The following is a 16,521-nucleotide window of genomic DNA, read 5'->3' on the forward strand; positions in this document are numbered from 1 at the left end:
GCTATTTACAGTCATTTCAGATTTACTTATTTTCTTGAAAGCATTGTGGCACAACTATCATTATGTTAGGTAACTCGACACTTAAAAACTTAGCAAATTTCTCTGTATTTCAGAGTAGGTCAACTGCAATTATTAGCATAAAATTCTTGTTCAGATTCACAGTGGAATGGAAATGGACAAGACCAAATTGGAAACTGATCAAAGAGAGAAACAACTTGGAATTAAGGAGAAACTTCCTGACAGTGAGGACAATTAACCAGTGGAACAGCTTGCCTCCAGAAATCATGAGCACTCCATCACTGGAGATTTTAAAGAAGAGGCTAGACAGTCACTTGTCTAAGATAGTATAGTTCTCCTGCTTGAGCAGGGGGCTGGACTAGAAGACCTCCAAGGTCCCTTCCAGCTCTATTCTATTTTAATGTTATTTTACATATTGCTGAAATCACTAATATTAGTATTTTCCTAAGCATTTTTTAAAAATATAATTCTTCCATTTCTAATAAATGTAGGTGCTGTTTATTTTTTTTTGCAATTGTTTGATCCATTGTCTTTCTTGGTTATTTCTGGGTTACTTTTATGCTTTTGTTCCAGTTATCTTATTTTAGCATCTAATTGTTCTTTGTTTGTGGCATTTTTGTTTTTTCACTTATTTAGTTCATATGCTTTATTTGTTTCCCAAATAGTAGAACAAGAAATTCCTGGTGTACTATATACATTTTAAAGAAGTTTGATTCCTCTTTTTGCAGGTTAGTATCATTCATCTTCTACCTGAAAAGTATTTTTTCTTCACCACCCCATGTTATTAAAACTGGATTATGATCTGTATAAAGTCATTGAAATAATATGTACTTCTTTAATGGATGGTATTAAGGTCTTAGAAAACAAATATGTGTCTATTTTTGAATATAATGGAATTATTGCTGAGAAAAAGATGTAATCTCTCTTTGCTGGATTTTGTAATTTCCATATATGTGTCCATGCCAGTTCATCCATATATTGAAATATCTTTTGTGGAAGCTTCTCACCTTTTCTCCTCTTGTATCAATTTGTCTAAGCTCAAATCTAAAACTCCATTCATATCTCCCAAGACAAATATTTTGCCTTCTTCCATTCCTTACAGGGCTTCTCCAGGGTTTTGTTTCAAATTCATGACCCATAATTTCCACAAGATGGCTGGGCAGTTACTTTAACTCTGTGCAGTTCTAGGTGTAATGTACAGATATAGATAGTCCTTGTTTAACAATCGTCTTATACAGTGACCACTCAAAATTAGAATTAACTTTGCAACCAACCCTTAAGACCTTTACATGTCTGGAAAGGAATGAAAATCTAAAATAAGATCATAAGCACACTCATAGTCACTTAGTGAGCCCTTTACTTAACAACCAAATTGCTGGTCTCAATTGTGATCATTAAACAAGGACTACCTGTAATTTTAACTTCCTGTGAATAAGCTGACTGCATCAATTAACCCTTTTTCTTAGAGTTCTTGTGATGCATTTAACTCCCTAATTGATCTGGTTAATCTGGTTAATCTTGGCACTGGATACAGTGCCAAGATCTTAAACAGCCTTCCACAGTCTGGTGCCTTTTAATGTATTGGATCTCCTGTATCTCAAAATTTCTGGCTACACTGGGAAATCATATGACCTAAAATATGAGAAATTGTATGATAATTCCATTGTCAAGGTTCCAACTGAAGATCCCAACGAAGTAAGCACAGCGGAGACATTCCAATCTCTAATGCAAAACTTTATTGAGCACACCATATCAGCACAGATGAATAGAAAACCAACTCTGGTTAAATTGGCACCACAACAGTAAATTAAAAGTATAGAAACTCCCCTTCCCCTGACAATGCAAATCACATTCCCCAATTAAGCTTCAGACAATTGTTATGAGAGAAATCCTTTGTTACTTTGTAAATAATCTGAATCACCTTGATTCCCAGACTTTAGAATAGAATAGAGCTGGAAGGGACATTCGAAGCACCATGAGGTTTCTGGAAGGTTGACATCCATTGCAGTTTAAGAAGGAGGAGAAACACCAACACTCAGTATATAGGAATAGCTCATAAGTGTGTGCCTTCTTCTTAAAATGCAAAGTCCATTTTGAAGAGGACAGAATATTTAGGTCAGATTGGGGTTAACTGTAGGGATGACAATTTACTATGAACATGTCCTATTGTTTTCTTTGTATGTACTTATATATTTGTATTGGTTTTATATATTTAATATGGTCAAATGATTAATCAATGAAGATTTTATTCTGTCCTGTCCTGTCCTATCCTATCCTATCCTAATTATTATTTTCTATTCCATCCCATCCCATCCCATTCCAATGCCCACCTCTAAGCCTCAAAAGCAGGTAGACAGTCTCATTGCTTCTAATATCGTAATAGGCAAGTGTCTTTCCATCTTCCAACTCTTTATCATGGTAGGTCAGGCATTGCTGATTTACCGCTATATGTTTGCTGGCTTCAATCATCTTTTTCAGGCCCAGCACAGTTTCACTGGAGTTCACTGTGTAGTTTGTGGTTCTGTTATTGAAGTCTTTCACAAAAATGTTCATCTTCTGAGATGTAATACGAAGTAGTCGGAAGGTAGTATTGTAGAATATGCCATAATCTGCCAATCTTTTATCATTTTGCAAGGCTGTTTCCTCCAAATATAGCTCACAGATACACCCTTCTTTCCCAATCTGCTTCTTGATCCACTTGATAGGTACAAAAGGGTTGCATGATATAACTTTAGGTGCTCCTGTCTGTTGTTTCACCGTCACCTCAATATCTCGGGCCGGCTAAAAGAAAAAGGTGAAACAATTGACCAAAACCTTAAACGTTATTTATGAACATAACTGTTCCACCAGTAACATATAATAAATCAGTAATGTATAATATCAGTGTTTTTCTGTTTGTAACCTTCAATTAGCAAAAACAGTTCATCACAGCACAATGATTTTTGAATCAAAGTACCTAAAATCCACAGAATGCGTATGAAATCTAGGAGCCATCACTCCCATGGAATTAAAAGTGTTTCAGTCTTCAGAGCAGTTGTACTGGCAAAGCTCTGCCACAATCAGCCATGGTCACAAATTCATGATTTCCAACACTCCTTCCAGTTTCCCAATGGGGAATCCGGCAGGAGGTTGGAAATTTCTCCCCCTGCCACTTCTGCTTTGGCTACTTGTGGTCATTCTGTTTCTCTCTCCTGGTAAGTAAATTTTGACTTATTATTATTCTTACATCACACTGCACTACCTTTCTCTCAAAGGATGACCTAACAGGCCGTAGGTTGTCTAGTACTAGGTACATCTGTGAATTCTGAGCCTCCCTTAGGCATGAAAGCTGGCTGGATGACTTTGGGCCAGTCCCTTTCTCAGCACAACCCACTTCGCAGGGTGGCAGGAGTATTAGGTATGTTTGCCTCCTTCCTTGAGTTATATATTATTGAAAAGGTGGAATAAAATAATAATCATATATTATTATATAAAATAATAATAATTCCTACATGCAAGCAGGAGCTGATGGTCATAAAATAGACAAAGTAGTAGAAAATAAAGAAGCTAAAGTGTTCTGGGACTTTAGATTTCAAACAGATAGGCACCTGCCACATAACAACCCAGACTTAACAATTGTTGATAAGACAAAAAAAAGTCTAGATAGGGTGCATTGCAGTAAGAAGAGCAGCAGAAGAGAAGAGAAAGAACTGGAGAAAATCACAAAAATGACCTGCAGATAGAAGTAAAACAATTGTGGCGAAAGAAAGCAAAAATAATACTAATCGTGGGTGCAATCCCAAAACATATGTAGCATCACTTAAACACGATTGTCATTGACAAAATCACCATCAGTCAATTGCAAAATGCGATTTGATTTGGTACAGCTTACATCCTGCGATGATAACTTTAACACTATCAAACAACAACATCTGCTGATCCCAGGTCCCTGCGAAAGACTCAACAGGTGGATTAAAGTACCATATTCAGTCTACATCTCTGGCTGATTGTGCAACCAACCATAATCATAATGTGTATTATTGATATATAGTAAAGAAATATTCTACAAGTTTATCCTAGACTAATGATATGCAAATCACAAGATTGTCCTAATATTTTGCTACCTGAAATATATATATATATTCAGTTTCATGCTAGGTAGCAACAACTTCACTGTGATGCATTTTTATGTAGTGCAGGGCTGGCTCTATTTAATGAGATATTCATATCAGTGGTCCAAGTTGACTGACATGGGGTGGGGATTTACTTTTTTACAATGACATGCTGCAAGTTGGATGACTTTATAAAATAAACAAATCCTGATCTGAACATGAAATGGAAATGGAAGCGAATCTCCCATGGGAAGATTCCGCGAATGACTTTGCCCCTGTGACTCCCACACCATGGAGGATGTTCAGTATGTCCTGTTGTATTGCAATTTCTATTTAAACCTGTATGATGTTTTAATTTGGCCCCTCATAAAGGAATTCCCAGGGAGAGACAACCAATATGACATTTCATATCTTTTAAGAGTTCTACTATCAATAATGTAGCCAAATTCTGCCTCACTGCTTCAAAAGCGAGGCAACAAATATTGTCCAATAAAACTGCACTGCTTAGATACCTTTAAAATCTTCTTTCTTCTGCTCTCCCCTTCCTTTCCTCCCTCTAATTCTTTTAACTTCTTTAAATTGCCATATGTAATGCATGTTTAATGTATATGTATACACCAGTGTTTCTCAGCCTTGGCAACTTTAAGAAGTCTGGACTTCAATTCCCAGAATCCCCAGGGAGTTGAAGTCCAGACACCTTAAAGGTGCTAAGATTGAGAAACACTGGTATGTACATATACATTAAGTTAGTGACTTTATCTAAAAGCAGAGCCCATCTTGCCAAGGTACAAGCAAAACCTAATGTGATAAATAAGTAGTTATCTATGCTGCTGTCAGTGAAGTCTGACAATAAATTGTCAGCAGCCTGTTCTGTGACATTCTGCATTTTGTTTCTTTTCTTACACAAGGAAAAGTAACTCCGGAATGGATTATTTTCCTGATTTTTCTATGATCATTTGCCCCTTCACCCTCAAAGACTGAACAGAACACTAGTTAAACTTTGGTTGAGAAGTTGCAGATGCTTCTCAAATCCATAGGTTTGCTTCACACCTCATTCCACACCTGGAAGCAAGCAAGAATAACCCTGAAGAGCTTCTCTTGGACCTGACTGATAGAACGCTGCTTAAGGAAATTACTGTTTAGGCTGGATTCGTCCAAGGCTCTCAGCCATTATGGCTTAGCATAGGGTCTCCAAACTTGGCAACTTTAAGACTTGTGGACTTCAACTCCCAGAATTCAACAAACCACAGAACTCTAATATGATGTAGTTATCCAATTTAAAACTATATTCAATTAGGGAAAGCCAAGATGAAACCCATTTCATTTTAAGATACTGAATCCTGTAAAATTTCAGAATCTTTGCATAATCCACCTGTAAACATTATACAGACCTGAAATATCCCATGACTTAGAAGTTATTATTTTTCTGAATCTCCTGTTAGGAAGAAAATGGTCTATGCACACTACCTGTACATTCCAGGGTTTGATAGGCTCCTCATTCTTCATGCAACAAGACTGGGTCAGGCAATCAGAAGCTTTCTGGGCCAATAGATCCCAAGCTTCCACGTTGGCTTTGGCAACATTTGCTGTTGGATCTCCTGGATCGATAATCACAGGACTGCAATATGCACACAAACATATATATTGAAAAAAAAAATTACAAAGTGAAGCATACACTCCCAGGAGAAATGCACAATTATAACAAGAACTTAAAAAAATATGTTACTCCAGTGCAGTGTGTGCCAGGTACATTCCACTTTTCAATATGTTGTTTGAATGTGTTTTCCTTCCCTAATTTATACCACTCAGATACATAATAACTACAGGGTAACCTAAATGTGGCATTGAGAATATGAGTGATTTTTATGTTTGCCTTTTGTTTACTGAATATCAGCTATAGAGTCCTAAGTCAAAATCTCTATCGTCTCTAGAAGTAGGAAGAAGGAAGATTTCACTCTTTGGTTTCTTTCATTCACTCCTACTTCTAGCTAGTGGCAAAGAGTAATAAGTGTATTTTTCTTGCCTGAAAATATTCAGATGCAATGGAAGAATGCCAAAACATATAAAGTAAATGTGAGCATTTACGATTTAACAGGCAAGTAATAATAATAATAATAATAATAATAATAATAATAATAATAATAATAATAATAATAATAATAATAATAATAATGACATACAGCCTGATTGTCACTTTACTCAACTGAATGAAAGCATATGTATAACAAGAGAAAAGCATCCTTACCGTGACTCCTTCAGTTTTCCTTTCACATGTACCCCTATTTTGGAATCCTCCAGGGTGTAGTATTTAGTCCAATAGAAGCAGAGGTCTTGGTACTGAGTGATCAGTTTCATCACTGTGCAAAATCCTTCTGCTGTGTTGAATTGCTCTGCTCCTTTTTTTTCTTCTTCCCAAGCATAAATAGTAAGCAATTCCAGGGCAAATTTGGGGGGCAATTTGGGAGGCAATTTGGGGGACATGCTGCTGGATTGCTGAAAAAAAAATACTATCATGAGACTGTTTTGTTTCTGAATGGGCAGGGTTTTATAAAAAATATATCATTTCATTAAGCCCATTGGAGACTTAATACATTCCGTTATTTTGTCCTGAGCTTTGGCGTATAACAGCATTGCTGCTGGTTGTTTGCACTAAATTTCAATAAACGTGGAGAACTCTGTTCCCTGCACAAAGGTTTAGGACATAACACACTCCACAAATTGCCCATCCTTGTTGTAGCTGCTGCTTTTCCATCAGGCAATTTCAGTAGATAGATTATTTCTTTCTGCACCAGCTTTTCCCCCTGCGTGCTTTTCAAGGTCTCTTCCTAAAAAAAGAATCTGAATCTATCTGGTCCTATCCCCTATTTTGAATACTATAGCAAGCTGCCCCATACTGGCTCTAGCAAATAATCTAAAAAGTCAGATGTAATGTTGGCTTTACATCAATCTTTATAGATATTTTCCAAGGATATCCAGGCCCAGGGTGAGGTGGGGTAGAAAAAAAAAACTAGTATTGATTCTTGACTTCCCTTTTGAGGAAGAAAAACTGAGGGCCACAATAAGACCTGATCCTTACCATTATTGTGGGATTAAAGCTTAATTAGTGGCAAGCCAGAAAAGTGGGCAAAGGAAATGACTGGACAATCACATCACACTCCTGTTTGTACAGAGGTTGGACAATGTCAAGGCCAGTTTAGCAGGACATGACCTAGGAAGCAAAGGTCACGGGGACTTCTGTATAGAAGAGGGAATTTCAGTGCAAACACTAGAAGTACAGAATCTTGGAAATTGCCATAGGAGCCCCCAACCTTCATTTGTTGATGAGTTTATTAAGTTAAAGCCTCTTTGAATGTTAAATTGTAACAGTAACTGCCTCTAATGTTAAATTGTATAAAAATAATTATGATAAGTTATGGATAAAAGTTCAAAAGGATTTAAATGAGTGGAAAAAGTTACAGTTATCATTATTGGGGAGAATTTCAGTGGTTAAAATGAATGTTCTTCCTAAGTTTCTTTTTTTGTTTCAGATGATACCTATTTTAAAAAAGGATTTAAATTTGGAAGAGTGGCAAAGAGGTGTCAATAGGTTTATTTGGCAGGGAAAAAAACCGAGGGTTAAATTTAAAATTTTGCAAGATGCACGGGAAAGAGGGGGACTTAAAGCCCCAAATTTAAAATTATATTATGATGCGGTGGTTTTAACTTGGATTAGTGATTGGATTAACTTAACTAATAGAGATATATTGATTCCTGAAGGTTGGGATTTATTTTATGGATGGCATGCTTATTTATTTTTTTATAAGAAAGTTGATCATGTTTTTAGGTCTCATATTTTAAGAATTGCACTCTTGAGAGTTTGGAAAAAGTATTATTATAAGTAAATTTCAAAATCCCAATGTGGGCTATTCCGGAACATGCAATACAAGGAATTACAAGGGGAGTTAAACTAGAGGGAATTGTTTATAAGGACTTATCTTAAGGGGACAGGACTGGCAAATTAAATTATTGGATGAATTGAGACAAGATAATGTTCTCCAGTCCTGGTTCTTATATGGCCAGTTGGTTGAGAGATGGCATATAGATCAAAAGTTAGGTTTAACATTGGAAGATGTGAACTTGATAAGACAGATTAAAGATCAAAGTAGAGCTCATATTAGGAGAATATATAGTGTTTTGATAGAGTTTGATTCGGAAACAGAACTAGTTAAAGATTGTATGATTAAATGGGCTCAAAATATTCAAGAACCAATTATGTTAGAAACATGGGAAACAATTTGGGTAAGAAATGTCAAGTTCACTCAAGCACAGAATTTAAGGGAAAATTTTTATAAAATGTTTTATAGATGGCATTTGGATCCCCAAAAATTGTCTTGCATGTATCCGAACTTGCAGCCAAAATGTTGGAGATGTGGTGATTTGGATGCAACTTATTATCATATCTGGTGGACATGTAGGGATGTTAAAGCCTTTTGGATTAAGATTTGGTGGAACCTTCAACAGATTTTTAAGAAAAAGATAAAATTTACACCGCAATTATTTTTATTGGGTATCATGGATAATTTGGATTCAAAAGAAATGAACTTGATGCTGTATTGTATAACAGCAGCAAGGACATTGATTGCTCAAAATTGGAAAAAGGAGATATTACCGACCATGGATGATTGGAGACAGAAAGTTTCATACTTTGCAGAAATGGCAAAAATATCCGCATACCTGAAGGATCAGTTTCAAGAGAAATTTATTTTGGTATGGAGAAGATGGATAGATTATATTCAGAGAAAATATGAAACGAATAATTATCATATAGCTTTTGGTTAATTATTGTTATTTATAAATATTTTTATATATAATTTATATATATAGTTTATAGTTAAGTTGATTATTGTATATTAGAGTTACAGTAAGTTTATACTTGTTTATATTATGAATGAGTAGTTTTGGTTAGACTTGGATTATTATGTGATTATTCCTGTACTCAGTTCTGGGAAGTCCGGGGGGGAGGGGAGAAGGGGATAGAAATTATAAAAATTGATGTATTTATATATTATAGGTAAATAATGGAATTGTATTAAAAAGAGGAGATGCTCGGCTGGTACCCCAAACTGCATTTGATGAGGTGGTTAAGAAGGGAGATGGGATGTAGGGAGGTGGGAAGGAGGAAAGAGGAGAGGCTGTGGGCTTAGGGGGAGGAAGGAAGAGGAAAGTGAATGAGGGTGGATGCAGGGCGGGGACTGCCGAGCGTCTCCGAAAACGTATTGAGCAGGATTATCTTTTTTTTTTGTTTTAAGTAAATGCATCATATTTGTTTTATGTGTTGTAATTTGAAAAATTAATAAAAAATTTTATAAAAAAAAAAGAGAGAGTTTCAGTGCAAACACTAGAAGTACAGAATCTTGGAAACTGCCATAGGAGCCCCCAACCCTCATTTGTTGGTGAGTTCATTAAGGTGAAGCCTCTTTGAATGTTTTAGTCTCTTCTTCCCAGACTTTTTGCAGCTTGGACTGAGCTGTTGTTTATGAAATATGTAACAAATATATTGAATTTATCTATCAAATTTATATGGCCACCCACTTCATGCAAAGTGACTCTGGGGATAAAAAATAAAACCTACAATCAAAGCATATTATAAAAATCAGTTAAAACTATTAAGTAATTTAACATGCAAAAGAACATTGGTTGGTTGTTTCCTCCTGTTACTATTCCAGCCTCTCCCCCTCTCTCTCATAACAGCTCACCTTCTTGATTTCTTTGTACCAGTGCTTGACCAGCCGTAGCAGATCCTTCAGCTTTGCTGGACAACGTTTCACAAAATTCCTCTGCAGCTCTGTGAAGGAAGTATTGAACTCTCCTGGGTCTCCATTGGCTTCAATCAGGTCGATATAGACCTCCTTAGGTGGCACATACGTAAAAGATATCGGACCTAGGATGGGAGAGGAACCAAAGGAAACCATCACAAGATTTTTGTGTGATATCATATTTTATTATCCTATTGTGCATTTTAAGGCCATCAACAACTGACATGTCCATTCCCATCTCTTCACTCTGATGATTCCTCCCTGAAGCACAATGAGATGTGCAAGGCTGATGTCAACCCTTCAAAAAAGACAAGTTCACAGAACAGATTCCACATGGAAACCAACATTACACTTAATTGAGATAGGCTATCATAACAGATGTCAACACTGCTAATATTGAATATTCTTGCTTTGACAAAATATACAGAACTGTCTGGTATTTTTAGAGTTAATTCAAATGATGGTGGTGGTGGGGGGGAGAAAGATAGGACTGCACCTGGGAAGAGAACGGAAGAGAACCTTTGCCCTTCCACCTGATAGGAGAATGTGATATATGACAGCAAATTTAGGGAGGGAACATGCTGGTAAATTAATTGCTCAGGGGAAGAGAATTTAGATCTTAGCATCCCTGGTCATGCCGTCCGACATTTTGTAATATAAATAAAAGACTTAGGAAAATCAATGCCTGGAAGTTCTTTGAAGTGTTTCATTAGCCGGAATCCTGACAACAGAATCTTGCAAGCCTGAAGCTTCTTATCCCTCTGTGTTATACCCTAGAGATTCAGGAGAAACTATCCAGAGCCTCTTCTTAATATTGTCTCTCTTTTCGGAACTTAAGGAATCCTTCTGTTATCTTTGTTTACATAATATTTTCTGAATATTCAAGCTTGTCTCCTTGCTTTCTACACTATTAGAATAAGATGTCCTATTAGAACTGCTCTGTGAAATGCCAGCAAAATGGCGACTCCTCTTTCTTTGGGAGGGGGGCAAGGTGTGGACTGCTACCAAGAAGGCATGAAGGCACCAAGAAGCATCCAAGAAGTACCCTATATACTTCACATAATTAGGGCAGGTTGATTCTACCTGGGACAGATGCTCCAGCAGGAACATAAGGGCAAAATCATGTACAGTTTTAAACACAGGATCTTGGATTAGGCTTGGAAGCATATTGGTAACCAAAGGAGTCAACTCAGAATATCTCAGACACTACAAACCCTACTTCCCACTCTTGGTAGTCAATTCACTACATTTTGGACCAGTTGAAATTCTGAGTTTCCTAGGAAAGTCCCATGTAAACCTTATTGTTGTTGTTTGACTGTGAGGTGATAAGCACAAATTTCCATTTCAAGGGTCTCCTGATGCATGTGAAATATGAGGACCCATGATGGTTTTCTGTAGTCAGGATGATGGTTCCTATGTTCAGCTAATAGCAGAATTAATAAGAAAGCTTGTGACTAGATTCCTCACCTAAAGCATCATATGCTGGGAGGATGTCCACCTCTACCGACTCTCTCTTCTTTTTTGCCTGGATGAGGAGTGAAAGTGAACGTGGAGGAGTTCCCTTCCGCCTCGGTGGGAAGATTTCAACTTTGAAAGCAATCGTCTGGATACACCTCTTCAAATTCTTTTCAATGTCATTGATCACACGTTCACGCTGCTTTGCTTGATCCTTGAAGCTGGAGAAGCAGCTGAGGAAGATAACCAGATCAACATCTGAACTCATATCCATAGCTGTTCCTTTTCCTGCAGAGCCAGCCTATTAAAAAAAAAGAAGCAAATGTTCACTCATCTTCCGTCTCAACATTAATTCATTTAAAACAGCAAATATCTTACCAACTCTAAGACAAAGGAGAAACACTTGTAGCCTAAATGTTGAATTATGCTATATGTCTCATTGGTAGACCTGGTTTTCTCACTTGTAGGCAGAAAAACAAGTGTATTTTGTTCATTTTTGCCCCATGTGAAAAAAAACCCCTCAAATCTAATCCCCTGCTCTTCAATAGGCATTTTGCCATACTATATAGAAATAATAATAATAATAATAATAATAATAATAATAATAATAATAATAATAATAATAATAATAATAATAATAATAATAATAATAATAAAGTTGGAAGGGTTTCCTGCTCAAATGGCTGTCCAGTCTCTTAAAAACTTCCAGTGTTGGCTTCTGGAGGCAGGTTGTTCCATTGGTTAATTGTTCTAACTGTCAGGAAGTTTCTCCTTAGTTCTAGGTTGCTTCTCTCCTTGATTAGTTTCCACCCGTTGCTTCTTGTCCTGCCTCCAGGCACTTTGGAGAATAGCTTGACTTCCTCTTCTTTGTGGCAGCCCCTGAGATATTGGAACACTGCTATCATGTCCCCCATCGTCCTTCTCTTCATTAAACTAGACATACCCAATTCCAGCAACCGTTCCTCATATGTTTTAGCCTCCAGTCCCATAATCATCTTTGTTGCTCTTCTCTGTACTCTTTCTAGAGTCTCAGCATCTTTTTTACATCGTGGTGACCAAAACTGGATGTAGTATTCCAAGTGTGGCCTTACTAAGGCATTGTAAAGTAGTATTAATACTTCACGTGATCTTGATTCTATCCCTCTGTTAATGCAGCCAGCACTGTGTTGGCCTTTTTGGCAGCTGCAGCACACTGCTGGCTCATATTTAAATGATTGTCCACTAGGACTCCGAGGTCCCTCTCACAGTTACTACTATTGAGCAAGGTACCACCTATATTATACCTGTACATTTGGTTTTAAATATCCATAGACAAGGCAACAAAACAAAATGTGGCAAAATTACGTAGAGGATAAGTATAGAAAAAAAACCCTCAGACTCCTTTGGTAGCTGGAAGCCCTTTGTCCTCATCAAAGGCAGCCGCAGATGTTCCCCTGATTCTTCTGGCTAGTTTATGGAGCAATTAAAAATACATCCCTTTTCCCCTTAACAGGTCAATTTTGCTTTTTTGAGGAAATGTCTTCTCAGATTCTATTATACACTAGTTGTACCCGGCCACGCATTGCTGTGGCTCAGTCTGGTAAAAGCGTGTGTTGCTTTTACATCCAACAGATGGCGCTGTTTTTCAAAAAAAGCATGTTTTTACCTATCACAGGTGTGACATCTATATAATAGTAGGTATATAAAAACACGTGCGTATTCGAATGCAATGTTGTGTCAAAATTTCAAAGCAATCGGTGAAGAACTTTCGGAGATTTAAGATTTTGAACAAACGAACATTTACATTTTTATTTATATAGATGTCTGAGAGCTTCCATTGTAGATGCATGACCATAGCAATAGCATTTAGACTTATATACCACTTCATAGTGCTTTACAGCCCTCTCTAAGTGGTTTACAATGTCAGCATATTGCCCCCAACAATCTGCATCCTCATTTTACCGACCTCCGAAGGATGGAAGGCTGAGTCAACCTTGAGCTCCCTCAGGATCAAACTCCGTGCTGTGGGTAGAGTTTGCCTTTATTATTTCATCCTAATCCCTGCACTACTATGGTAGTCTAACTTCTTATACCAAGTGACTACCCTTGTGATGAAGGGTCTTAGCTCAAGCTATGATATTACTGATTAAATGTCTTGATAAACCTTACTTCATGCTATGCTACAACCAGAAGTATAACAAATAAGAAGAATACTTTTAAGAGTGCTTTACAACCTACAGTATATGGACTTATCACCTGAAAAAATGGCTGTAGGAGTGAAGTACCCTTCACTAGTTCCTAGAACTTGTTCTGCAATTCCACTACAACAGGCAAAAGCATTGCTTCACATGATGGCTAAAGCCAATAAAAGACATGTATCTTTGTGCATATTTTTAATCTATAAAGATTAAAAAGGGGCCGGTGGTGCAGTGATTAGAATGCAGTACTGCAGGCTAACTCTGTCCACAGTCTGGTGTTTGATCCTGAGGGAGCTCAAGGTTGACTCAGCCTTCCATCCTTCTAAGGTTGGTAAAATGAGGACCCAGATTGTTGGGGGCAATATGCTGACATTGTAAATTGCCCAGAGAGTGCTGTAAAGCACTGTGGGCTGATATATAAGTCTAAGAGCTATTGCTATTGCTATAAAAGCAATAGCAAAATACTTATCAATTCTGTGAGATGGTAAAAAAAGATCAAGAGAAACATAAACAATTGAAAAAACTGGCTTTGTGTTTTAATCCGAGAGTGCATCTTTGTTTATTATATAAAATAAACAAGTTGTGCAGTTTCCCTTCCTTATGTGATAATTGGATCCTTCACACCAGATAAAAAAAATGACTTAGCATTTGACTGGGTCAATCCATAGTTTGGCCAACACCTTTCATTAGAATATGGTTAATGTCCAGTTTCTGGGTCACTGCATATAATGTAACACCACGAGGAGGCCTCTTTCACATTCTTTACAGTAAGGATCCCCAACCCTCGGTCCGTGGGCCAGCACTGGGCCATGGCATGCCAGAAACCAGGCCACACAAACAAGTGAAGCCCATCTGTGGAATGCAGGCAGCACACAAAACCACAGTCATTCCAGTCCACGGAAAAACCTCTCTCCATGGAACCAGTCCCTGGTGCCCAAAAGGTCGGGGGCCGCTGCTTTACAGCAAGTAGTGTTCTTGCTCCCATCCCAAAGATCTCCCCTCTGAACCAGCATTCATGTCAATTCCTGAGAGTCTATCATGGACATGGCCTCACTGCCATGAAGTCTGGCATTTATTTCCTAACTTCAGCACCCACATTTATTAAGGCAGGCAATAGATATTTGAAGTCACAGTCTGGAAAGAGAGCCGGGAGCTTGATACCCTGTAACTAAGCTGGGACAAAGAGCCAGTGGCACTCAATCTGAGAAGCCATCTTACTAGAGTTGAGTTAGTTAGACCAAGCAAGGCTCACCTTTACTGTCTTGATCACGTTGGCATCCTGGTCCAGATCACAGTCTTCTTTCAGGAAAGAACAAATTCTGTCCACAGCATCACTGACATTCTCTTGAAACTCCTCGCTGGGGTGGAGGGTCATACCAATATATCCATCAAGTTTTTTAGAGGGGATGGAATACAGCTCCATTTTCTCCTTCAGGCAGTCCACTTGTGCTACACTGGGATGAGCCACCCAGCTCTATTTATCTTACTGCCTCTCTCTCTCTCTCTCTCACACACACACACACACACTCTGATGTCACCACACAAGCTCTTAAGGTGGACTAGACGGTGTACCGTCAGATTTCTCAGACATGTACTTTCAAATAACGTATATAAAAGTTGAATTGAAATAAAAACAATTAAAATGAAATCATATTCAATATTGTGAAATTATTGTATGGAAAACAGTAACCGAGTATTTTGTATCTGAGTAAAACAAAATAGATGTTTATGTTGTAAAAACTTCCACCTTTCATGGAAACTATTGTAAAAGTACTAGAATACATTTAACATAATAAAATGTGCAGAATAACGTTTTACTTACTATTCTTACTAATCGAAGTTCTCTAACTCTAAATATATACTTTTGGGGGGGGTCCTAAAAGTATTTTCATAGACTACCTTAAAAGTTAGAGGGTGGAGACAATTTCGGGGCGTAGATGTTTCCTTTTTTTCGTGAACGAAACTTAAATGTAGGAAACGAAAGTGATGAGCGAAGGGGTGAATGACGGGGAATACTGCAAACGAGGGTTGGCGTAACACTCAAAATAACTTAGGCATAACATCTTTGGAGACGCAACCTCTCGCTTTAGATCCCAGGATATCCAGTTCAAAGAGCGGCTGTCAGATTTCCCACATGTACCCCGCATTCAGGTACTAGGACTACCATCCTCCCCCCCAAAACAGTCAGAGAGGGAAATGCTGAAGGACCAGGGATCTCAAAAGAAAAATATCTTGATAAGGGAGTGCCAGCATTCTCGGGGCCGCGATTAGGGACGCTTCCTGTGCCTGAAACCAAGTCAGGATCCGCAGAAGAAGCGGGACAACTCCGAGAGGATCGCAGCGCCCCGCCCGATTCAAGGAAAGGAACTTGCTCAGCCTCGCCTCTGCAGTCGGATCGTCGCCAGGGGAACTTTTAGCAGCTGAGAATCTGTTGGATCCGCCGGTTCCCATTTGCGCCATTTTGTGCGGTAACAAGAGCGGCAGCCGTGCGCCCTTCCCTTCCCTTCCCATGGGTGTAGCTTTCATTTTAGAAATTAGATGCCCTCGGCTGTCTCTTGGATTGAAACAAAGCCTGAGATCGTTCCGCAGCAAAGGCGTGGAGAAGAAAGGCTTCGAGGGCTGGAATGAGGAAAGCCGCGAAGCCAAAGGGTTGGGGCGATTTTCAGTGCGCTGGAAACGCTCCTCAGCAAGACCTAACAGAACAGAGCGGAAGAAGCTTCTTGCATGAGAAACGAAACGTCTTCAAAGAAAAACCCCCCAGAAAATCCAGTTGCCTCTTGAAAAAGCACCTTTGGGACACCTAACAGAACAGAGAACTGGGCGGGCAGGTGGGACGGCTCCCTGCCTCATACAATTCTTGGGATCTTCTGGAGACTGCACTATATCCAGCCAATATTCTGTAAATACACGCATGAGAATAAGCCCTGAGGTCTCTAGTAACCCCCATGTAAGGCCCCAATTGGCCTGGTGTGTGTAGATATGATA

At 38.3% G+C, this 16,521-nt stretch overlaps 1 protein-coding gene across 1 annotated transcript in view; it reads right to left on the reverse strand.

The window, feature by feature from the left end:
* Positions 1–1,754: 1,754 nt before the first annotated feature.
* Positions 1,755–16,521, reverse strand: part of LOC107297389 — a 44,988-nt gene continuing 30,221 nt past the window's right edge. The window contains exons 8-13 of the mRNA XM_029286304.1: positions 14,789–15,010; positions 11,372–11,660; positions 9,845–10,029; positions 6,355–6,602; positions 5,577–5,727; positions 1,755–2,799 (exon numbers count right to left, since the gene is read on the reverse strand). Of these exons, the coding sequence (XP_029142137.1) occupies positions 2,299–2,799; positions 5,577–5,727; positions 6,355–6,602; positions 9,845–10,029; positions 11,372–11,660; positions 14,789–15,010 (1,596 nt within the window). The 3' untranslated portion in view covers positions 1,755–2,298. The remainder of the gene's footprint in view (positions 2,800–5,576; positions 5,728–6,354; positions 6,603–9,844; positions 10,030–11,371; positions 11,661–14,788; positions 15,011–16,521) is intronic.

This window comes from Protobothrops mucrosquamatus, unplaced genomic scaffold (assembly GCF_001527695.2).
Source record: "Protobothrops mucrosquamatus isolate PMUCROS unplaced genomic scaffold, P.Mucros_1.0 scaffold3278, whole genome shotgun sequence".
Lineage (NCBI taxonomy): Eukaryota > Metazoa > Chordata > Lepidosauria > Squamata > Viperidae > Protobothrops > Protobothrops mucrosquamatus.